Source organism: Piliocolobus tephrosceles, chromosome 21, assembly GCF_002776525.5.
Source record: "Piliocolobus tephrosceles isolate RC106 chromosome 21, ASM277652v3, whole genome shotgun sequence".
Taxonomy (NCBI): domain Eukaryota; kingdom Metazoa; phylum Chordata; class Mammalia; order Primates; family Cercopithecidae; genus Piliocolobus; species Piliocolobus tephrosceles.
The window spans coordinates 42,422,246-42,431,859 of NC_045454.1; the positions used below are offsets into that span (position 1 = coordinate 42,422,246).

The 9,614-nt window shown below is 54.8% G+C and overlaps 1 protein-coding gene across 4 annotated transcripts in view; it reads left to right on the top strand.

The window, feature by feature from the left end:
• Positions 1 to 124: 124 nt before the first annotated feature.
• The window catches only part of KEAP1 (kelch like ECH associated protein 1), a 26,845-nt gene continuing 17,355 nt past the window's right edge, over positions 125 to 9,614 (top strand). The window contains exons 1-2 of one of the 4 annotated variants that reach the window (XM_026455586.2): positions 125 to 445; positions 3,602 to 4,287. In XM_026455586.2, coding sequence (XP_026311371.1) covers positions 3,649 to 4,287 — 639 coding nt within the window. In that variant the 5' untranslated portion in view covers positions 125 to 445; positions 3,602 to 3,648. The other 3 variants (XM_026455587.1, XM_026455585.2, XM_026455588.1) reach the window with 3 other exon arrangements.

A 9,614-nucleotide genomic window follows, 5' to 3' on the forward strand; every position in this document is an offset into this window, starting at 1 on the left:
AGGAAGGAAGGAAGGAAGGAAGGAAGGAAGGAAGGAAGGAAGGAAGGCCGACCCAGCGAGGTAGACAATTTTCCCTAGATCCTGTGGCCACCAGACCACGAGGCAGGCGCTGTGCGTCGTTAAAAGAATAGCAGGTGGTGGCGCGCAGCCCCGCCAGGAGACGCCCGGCGACGAAACCAGGAGATGGAAGAGACAGTGAGAAGGGGGGCCTGGCTGTGCGTCCCCGCCCGATGCCCCACTCCTCGCCGACGGGCGCCGGGCACCTGCGGGAAGGGCGGGAGAATCGCCGCTCCTTCCCCGCCGCGCCCTCTCCGCCCTCTCCCCGCCTCCTTTTCGGGCGTCCCGAGGCCTCTCCCCAACCGACAACCGAGACCCCGCAGGCCACGCAGCCCTGGCGCCAAGGCCCCCCGACGGCGGAGGCGCCCGCAGGTCTCCTACAGCCAAGGTAAGGCAGGAATCGCCTGGACCGGGCCGTGGACCCCCGGGCTTCCCGGAAGCGCAGTGTGCGGGTGGCATCGCCGTACCCGGAGCCCCTGCGCGCCCCGGGCATCCCCACCCTGAAGGACCCCCTACGGAGGCGACCCAGTGGCCTAGGTGAGCGCTCCGGCAGCAGCGACGGGGAGGGTTGTCCACCCCATCCCCGGTGCCGGCCAGGACGCGCGGATCTGGAACTCGGGGTTCAGACTCCCCGCGACTCAGACCACGCGGCTGAGCGTGCCCAGGGCCGCATGCCCCCGCCCCGCGGCCATGCTGGGAGCAGTGGTGGCCGCGCAGCTCGGCAACCGCAGGCGTGGGCGGGGGCTGGGGAGCGGCCCTCCGCGGTCCCTACCGCCCGAGGCCAGGGCCCGGGGACTTTTATTGTGACAAGGCGGGCGCCCGGCTCTGCTTAGTCATGGTGACCTGCGCGCGCTCCGCGCCTCCCCCACGCGCAGCGATGGAGGCGCCGAGGCTCGGCGGTGGAGGCGGAGCCGGAGCGCGGCCATGGCGGGGTGAGTGAGGCGGGATGTGCCCGGGCTGCGGGCATCGCGGGCCGCGAGCGCCCCTGCGGTCGTGCCCGGAGACCAGGAAACCGGGCGCCACGGCCCAGGGAACCTCTGAGTTCCCCGCCAGAACTCGGAGGGCCAGGAGGGCGAGGCCTGGGTCCAATCTTTTTGTTGGACGGCGCAACTCTCGGGGTGGCCCGGGAGCGGCGGAAACCGAGCGAGAGAACCCGGAGGCGAGGAGCAGACGGAGGCCAGGGGGCTCCGAGGCGTTGGGGGGCTCGATCTGCGTTCTGGGGTTGGCAGCCGAGACGCCGCGGCGGGGTCACTTCCTCGCCTCTCTGGGCCTGGTGGCGGCTCAGGAGGGGCATGCGCAGTCGCCCACTTGTCGCTTTGTAGGGTGGGGGAAGTGCCCGATGCCCAAGGGGCATCGTTGACCGATTGGCCAAAGACCAAGACGCAAGCCCAGGGCCTTGGCACCGGAGGGGGGGCCGAGTGGCACCCAGGGAGGGTGGAGGAGGCCGCTCTGGCAGGCACGGTGGCACGGGCATTTAGCCAACCACCCGTGTACTGACCCCTGCGCAGTGCCAGGCCCCAGGCGGGAGGCACAGGAGAGGGTTGGCCCGACGCCAACCTACATAGGTTCCCTGCCATTTGAGGCGCTGGGGCCGGGGACGAGAGACAGTCGATCAACAAACAAGCAAAGGAGGTCATTTCAGTTCCTGACAAGCGCAGTGATGACAATAGAACAGGGAAGAGGGGACTCTGAGTGGAGCCCCAGAAAGAGGGGAGTGAGAACTTGCAGATCCACTTGTGGGGAACCACTTGGAGATCCCCCACTCCTTTCAAAACATAACTCACGTCTGCGCACAGCAGCCTATGCCTGTAATCCCAGCATTTTGGGAGGTCGAGGAGGGGGATCACTTGAGGCCAGGAGGTCGAGAACACCCTGGCCAATATGGTGAAACCCCATCTCTACTAAAAATACAAAAAATTAGCCCATCATGGTGGCTGGTGCCTGTAATCCCAGCTGCTCAGGAGGCCAAGATATGAGAATATCTTTTTTTTTTTTTTTTTTGAGACCAAGTCTTGTTCTGTTGCCCAAGCTGGAGTGCAGTGGCGCGATCTCTGCTCACTGCAAGCTCCGCCTCCCAGGTTCACACCATTCTCCTGCCTCAGCCTCCCCGTGTAGCTGGGACTACAGGCGCCCTCCGCCATGCCTGGCTAATTTTTTGTATTTTTTAGTAGAGACGAGGTTTCACCATGTTAGCCAGGATGGTCTCCATCTCCTGACCTCATGATCTGCTAACCTCAGCCTCCCAAAGTGCTGGGATTACAGGCGTGAGCCACCGCACCCGGCTGAGAATATCTTGAACCTGGGAGGCAGAGGTTGCAGTGAGCCAAGATTGCACCACTGTACTCCAGCCTGGGCAACAGAGCGAGACTCTGTCTTGAAAAACAAAACACAAAACATGTAACTCATCTCCTGGCCCTCCAGGCTCCAGGGGTTTCCATGAAACCCTTCCTTAAGTCCTTAGCTCTCACTGCACTCCTTCTCAGTTCTCCAGATTGACTGTCTCAGCCTCTGAGCCACTGCACTTGCTATTTCCTCTGTCTGGAAAACTATTCCCCAGCCTCCCACTTTATAATAATTTTCATCCTTGTCTCAGCTCTAACCTTACTTTCTCAAAGAAGCTTGGTCTGTCAGATTTTAAAAAACTGCACCCAGGGCCAGGCACGGTGGCTTACGCCTATAATCCCAGAACTTTGGGAGGCCAAGGCGGGCGGATCACTTGAGGTCAGCAGTTTGAGACCAGCCTGGCCAACATGGTGAAACCCAGTCTCTGCTAAAAATTAAAAAACTAGCTGGGCTTGGTGGCGGGCGCCTGTAGTCCTAGCTACTCAGGAGGCTGAGGCAGGAGGATCGCTTGAACCCGAGAGGTAGAGGTTGCAGTGAGCCAAGATCGAGCCAATGCACTCCAGCCTGGGTGACAGAGTGAGACTCCATCTCAAAACAACAACAACAACAACAAACTGCCCCTGATTCTCACATTGTCACAATGCTGTTGTAATTTTCTTCAGGAAGCTGATTTTCCAGGTCTTGCTTCTTTTAGTTTATGATTGTTCCTCCCTGCAGGTGTCAGCTCCAGCAGGGTAGGATTTTTGTGTGTTTTGCTCACTGCTGTGTCTTCAGCACCCAGATCAGTGCCTGGCATACAGTAGGTGCCCAATAAATGGTGAGGCAAATGAAGGAATGAGCCCGACATGCTCTAGAAAGGGAAAGGCCACCAGATTACTGAAACAGAGTGATCAAAGGGAAGAGGTGTCAGGGGCTAATTGTGTAGGGCTTCGAAGGCTGTTGAGGAGTTCAGTTTTACTAGGTACTGTGGGAGGCGTTGGAGGATCCAGAGCAGGGCAGAGACATGACCTCACCTATGTTTTAAGATGGGCTCTTGGGCTGGTCAGGTCAGGGGGATGTTTGCAAATTTGCAAATGGACTCTGCTTCACTTACTCTGCAGGAAAACTGACCTAGGAGTTGCTTTATCTTACAAAAGGAGACCCTGCAGGTGCTGGCCCAGCCCCAACCCCTGCCCCCTGCTCTGTGCTCTCTCCCCTCCAGGCCCCTGAGTGCCAGAGGTGGTGGTGTTGCTTATCTTCTGGAACCCCATGCAGCCAGATCCCAAGCCTAGCAGGGCTGGGGCCTGCAGCCGATTCCTGCCCCTGCGGTCACAGTGCCCTGAGGGGGCAGGGGACGCGGTGATGTATGCCTCCACTGAGTGCAAGGCGGAGGTGACGCCCTCCCAGCATGGCAACCGCACCTTCAGCTACACCCTGGAGGATCATACCAAACAGGCCTTCGGCATCATGAACGAGTTGCGGCTCAGCCAGCAGCTGTGTGACGTCACACTGCAGGTCAAGTACCAGGATGCGCCTGCTGCCCAGTTCATGGCCCACAAGGTGGTGCTAGCCTCATCCAGCCCCGTCTTCAAGGCCATGTTCACCAACGGGCTGCGGGAGCAGGGCATGGAGGTGGTGTCCATTGAGGGTATCCACCCCAAGGTCATGGAGCGCCTCATCGAATTCGCCTACACGGCCTCCATCTCCATGGGCGAGAAGTGTGTCCTTCACGTCATGAATGGCGCTGTCATGTACCAGATCGACAGCGTTGTCCGCGCCTGCAGTGACTTCCTAGTGCAGCAGCTGGACCCCAGCAATGCCATCGGCATCGCCAACTTCGCCGAGCAGATTGGCTGTGTGGAGTTGCACCAGCGTGCCCGGGAGTACATCTACATGCATTTCGGGGAGGTGAGCGGGGAGGTGGGGCTGGGGGCAGTGTCAGGAGAAGGACCAGGGATGGACGAGTGCTCATCACTGTCTCTCCTTGAGATGTGAAGGCAGGAACCTGGGGAAAAAGGAGGTTCTGGGCTGGGCACGGTGGTGTGGTCCTCACAGTTTGGGGGGCCTGGGTGGGAGGATTGCTTGAAGCCAAAAGTTCAAGACCAACCCAGGCAACATAATGAGACCCTGTCTCTAAACAAACAAACAAATAAAAAAAAACAACTGGGGGCCGGGCGCGGTGGCTCAAGCCTGTAATCCCAGCACTTTGGGAGGCTGAGGTGGGCGGATCACCTGAGATCGGGAGTTTGAGACCAGCCTGACCACCATGGAGAAACCCCGTCTCTACTACAAATACAAAAAAATTAGCTGGGTATGGTGGCGCATGCCTGTAATGTCAGCTACTCGGGAGGCTGAGGCAGGAGAATCGCTTGAACCCGGGAGGCGGAGGTTGCTGTGAGCCAAGATCGCACCATTGCACTCCAGCCTGGGCAACAAGAGCGAAACTCGGTCTAAAAAAAAAAAAAAAAAAAAACAACTGGGGCCAGCCGCAGTGGCTCACGCCTGTAATCCCAGCATTTTGGGAGGCTGAGGCGGGTGGATCAGCTGATGTAAGGAGTTCGAGACCAGCCTGGCTAACATAGTGAAAACTCATCTCGCCGGGCGTGGTGGCTCAAGCCTGTAATCCCAGCACTTTGGGAGGCCGAGACGGGCGGATCACAAAGTCAGGAGATCGAGACCATCCTGGCTAACACGGTGAAACCCCGTCTCTAGTAAAAAAAATACAAAAACTAGCCGGGCGAAGTGGCGGGCGCCTGTAGTCCCAGCTACTCAGGAGGCTGAGGCAGGAGAATGGCGTAAACCCAGGAGGCGGAGCTTGCAGTGAGCTGAGATCTGGCCACTGCACTCCAGCCTGGGTGACAGCGCAAGACTCCCTCTCAAAAAAAAAAAAAGAAAAAAAAAGAAAACTCATCTGTACTAAAAATATAAAAATTCGCCAGGCCTGGTGGTGCGCGCCTGTAGTCCCAGCTGCTCAGGAGGCTGAGGCAGGAGAATCACTTGAACCCGAGAGGCGGAGGTTGCAGTGAGCTGAGATCAAGCCACTGCACTCCAGCCTATGCAACAGAGCGAGACTCAGTTTCAAAAAAAAAAAACAACTGGGGTTCTGAGTTCCTTGTCTACACATGTGGGGACACTGGTGAACAGCTGGGGAAGGTGAGGTCTTCATGTGTCTCTGGGCTCCCTGGTTTCTCTGGGGTCAAAGGTGGGGACAGAGTGCAGTGAACAGCAGCCAAATCCTGGGGCAGCCCAGCCTTTCGGACAGTCAGCAAGTGCTTATTGGACACCCGTGACAGGCTGCAAGCTGTAAGCCTGAACCTTAGTCATGTTTTCTTTGGTCCACGCAATGTCCTTATACCGTTTTTGGTTTCATTTTCGTTTCTCTGAAGGAAATTATCTAAAGAAATTGACAAGAGAGGGCAGGGCCCCGTGGCTCACGCCTGTAATCCCAGCACTTTGGGAGCCTGAGGCGGGTGGATCACCTGAGGTCAGGAGTTTGAGACCAGCCTGACCCAATATGGTGCAATCCCATCTCTATTAAAAATACAAAAAAAGAAAACTAGCCGGATGTGGTGGCATATGACTATAGTCCCTGCTACTTGAGAGGCTGAGACAGGAGAATCACTTGAACCGGGGAGGTGGAGGTTGCAGTGAGCCGAGATTGTGCCATTGCACTCCAGAGCGAGACGCTGTCTCAAAAAAAAAAAAAGCCCTGGCGCAGTGGCTCACGCCTATAATCCCAGCACTTTGGAAGGTTGAGGTGGGCAGATCACCTGAGATCAGGAGTTCAAGACCAGCCTGACCAACATGGAGAAGCCCCATCTCTACTAAAAATGCAAAATTAGCCAGGCGTGGTGGCACATGCCTGTAATCCCAGCTACTCGGGAGACTGAGGCAGGAGAATCACTTGAACCCAGGAGGTGGAGGTTGCAGTGAGCTGAGATTGCGCCATTGCACTCCAGCCTGGGCAATAAGAGCGAAACTGTCTCAAAAATAAAAAAAGTTTTTGAAGAGATGAGGTCTTGCTCTGTCCCTAGGCTGGAGTACAGTGGTGCCATCATAGCTCACTGTAGCCTCCAACTCCTGGGCTCAAGGGGGCCTCCCACCTCAGCCTCCTGCGTAGCTGGGACTATAGGTATGCAGCACCACGCATGGCTAATTTTTTTAGTTTTTAAATTTTTTTGTAGAGACAGGGTCTTGCTATGTTGCTGAGACTGGTCTCAAACCTCCTGGCTTTGAACAATCTTCTGACTTTGGCCTCCCACAGTGTTGGGATTACAGGTATGAAGCACCGTAGCAGCACCAGGCCAAGAAGTGGCTATTCAGCCCTTGCTGTGGGCCAGCCCCTTTTCTAAGTGATTTACATCCTTTGCATCGTTGACTGTTGCCAACCATCCTATGAGGCAGTACTACCCTTTGGCCTAGGCAAGCAGGGCAGTGCCCCAGGCCCCAAGCCTTCGGGAGTTCCATGTCTTGGTGTTCCTTCCTGGAAATTTTCTAAGTCCCCCATTGACTGGTACCAGCTGGGGATGGATGTTACACTGGTCTGCATTTCTCTCCTTCAGGGATTGATTCTTTCCTACCCTCTATGTTACATGTGGGATTGATCAGATGTCCCAGGGCTCTCAGGCATTAGTTCTAGGGCCTGCAGCTTCTAGAAAAGTGGTCTGTAGAGTAGGAGAAACATATATGGTGTTTCTTGTGTTTGTATGAGCGTGGGGTACTAGATTAAAATTGGTCATACAGGCCGGGCGCGGTGGCTCAAGCCTGTAATCCCAGCACTTTGGGAGGCCGAGACGGGCGGATCACGAGGTCAGGAGATCGAGACCATCCTGGCTAACATGGTGAAACCCTGTCTCTACTAAAAAAATACAAAAATCTAGCCGGGCGAGGTGGCGGGCGCCTGTAGTCCCAGCTACTCCGGAGGCTGAGGCAGGAGAATGGCATGAACCCGGGAGGCGGAGCTTGCAGTGAGCTGAGATCCGGCCACTGCACTCCGGCCCCGGTGATAGAGCGGGACTCCGTCTCAAAAAAAAAAAAAAAATTTGGTCATATAGATGAGTGCCTGACTTTTTTTTTTTTTTGAGATGGAGTCTCACTCTGTCACCCAGGCTGGCATGCAGTAGCACCACATCAGCTCACTGCAACTTCTGTCTCCTGGGTTCAAGCAATTCTCCTGCCTCAACCTCCTGAGTAGCTGGGATTACAGGCACCTACCACTAATCCCGGCTAATTTTAAAAAATATTTTTAGTAGAGATGGGGTTTCACCATGTTGGCCAGGCTGGTCTCTAATCCCTAAGCTCAGGTGATCTGCCTGCCTTGGCCTCCTTAAGTGTGCTGGGATTACAGGCATGAGATACCACGCCCGGCCCCTACCCCCCCCCTTTTTTTTTGAGACTGAATCTGGCTCTATTGCTCAGGCTGGAGTGCAGTGGCAAGATTTCGGCTCATTGCAGCCTCTACCTCCTGGGTTCAAGAGATTCTCATGCCTCAGCCTCCCAAGTAGCTGGGATTACAGGCGTGCACCACCATGCTGGTTACTTTTTGTATTTTTAGTAGAGATGTATTTTTAGTAGAGTTTTACCATGTTGGCCAGGCTGGTCTGGAACTCCTGATCTCAAGTGATCCGCCCAACTTGGCTTCCCAAAGTGCTGGGATTACAGGTGTGAGCCCCCGCACCTGGCCCTTTTTTTTTTTTTAAATGGAGACAGGGTCTTGCTCTGTCACCCAGGCTGGAGTTCAGTGGCACGATCTCTGCTTATTATAAACTCCAGCTCCTGGACTCAAGTGATCCCTCCACCTCAGCCTCCTGAGTAGCTGGGACTACAGGCGTGAGCTACCATGCTTGGCTAATTTTTGTATCTTTTCTTGGTAGACATGAGGTCTCACTATGTTGCCCAGGCTGGTCTTAAACTCTTGGGCTCAAGTAGTCTCCTCACCGCGGCCTCCCAAAGTACTAGGATTACAGGCATGAGCCACCACACTTGGCTACAAGAAATATTTATCCAGGGCTTTGTATACCCTAGGAGTAGCCTTACTTTGAGGTGGCCATTAATATAATCCCATTTTACAGAGGAGGAAAACCAAGGCATGGAGCATTTCAGAGATTTGCCCAAGTCACACACCTATAAAGTGATTGGATCAAAATTCCAACTCATGCTGATTTCTTCAGAGCTTCCACTTTTTTTTTTTTTTTCCCCGAGATGGAGTCTCATTCCGTTGCCCAAGCTGGAGTGCAGTGGCACAATCTCAGCTCACTACAATCTCTGCCTCCTGGGTTCAAGTGATTCTCCTGCCTCAGCCTCCCCAGTAACTGGGATTATAGGTGCCCACCACCACACCTGGTTAATTTTTTTTGTTTTTAGTAGAGACAGGGTTTCACCATGTTGGCCAGACTGGTCTCGGACTTCTGACCTCAGGTGATCCGCCTGCCTGGGCCTCCCAAAGTGCTGGGATTACAGGCAGTTACCACTGTGCTGGCCCAGACCTGCCACTTGTTTTTTTCCACAACATTCTCTCCTGATGGCTTATTTTTTCCTTTTTTAGTCCATTTGCCATTTTAGAAAATTATTTCACTTTAAAAAACAAGATAGATGAGGTGGCTCGTGCATATAATCTCAGAGCTTTGGGAGGCTGAGGTAGGATAATGACATGAGCCCAGGAATTCAAGGTTACAGTGGCACCTCTGCACTCCAGCATGGGTGACAGAGCAAGACCCTGTCTCTTAGAAAATGAACTCAGATACCCCGTCTCCACCAAAAATATAAAAATTAGCCAGGTGTGGTGGTGCGTGCCTGTTGTCCCAGCTACTTGGGAGGCTGAGGCAGGAGAATCGTTTGAACCCAGGAGGCAGAGGTTGCAGTGAGCCGAGATCGTGCCACTGTATTCCAGTCTGATGACAGAGTGAGGCTCCGTGTCAAAAAAAAAAAAAAAAAAAAAAGAGGCCAGACATGGTGGCTACACCTGTAATCCCAGCACTTTGGGAGGCCCAGGCAGGTGGATCACAAGGTCAGGAGATCGAGACCATCCTCCCTAACACGGTAAAAATCCATCTCTACTAAAAATACAAAAAATCAGCTGGATGTGGTGGCGGGCACCTGTGGTCCCAGCTACTCGGGAGGCTGAGGCAGGAGAATGGCGTGAACCCAGTGTTGGAGCTTGCAGTGAGCTAAGATCGCACCACTATACTCCAGTCTAGGCGACAGAGCGAGACTCCATCTCAAAAAAAAAAAAAAAA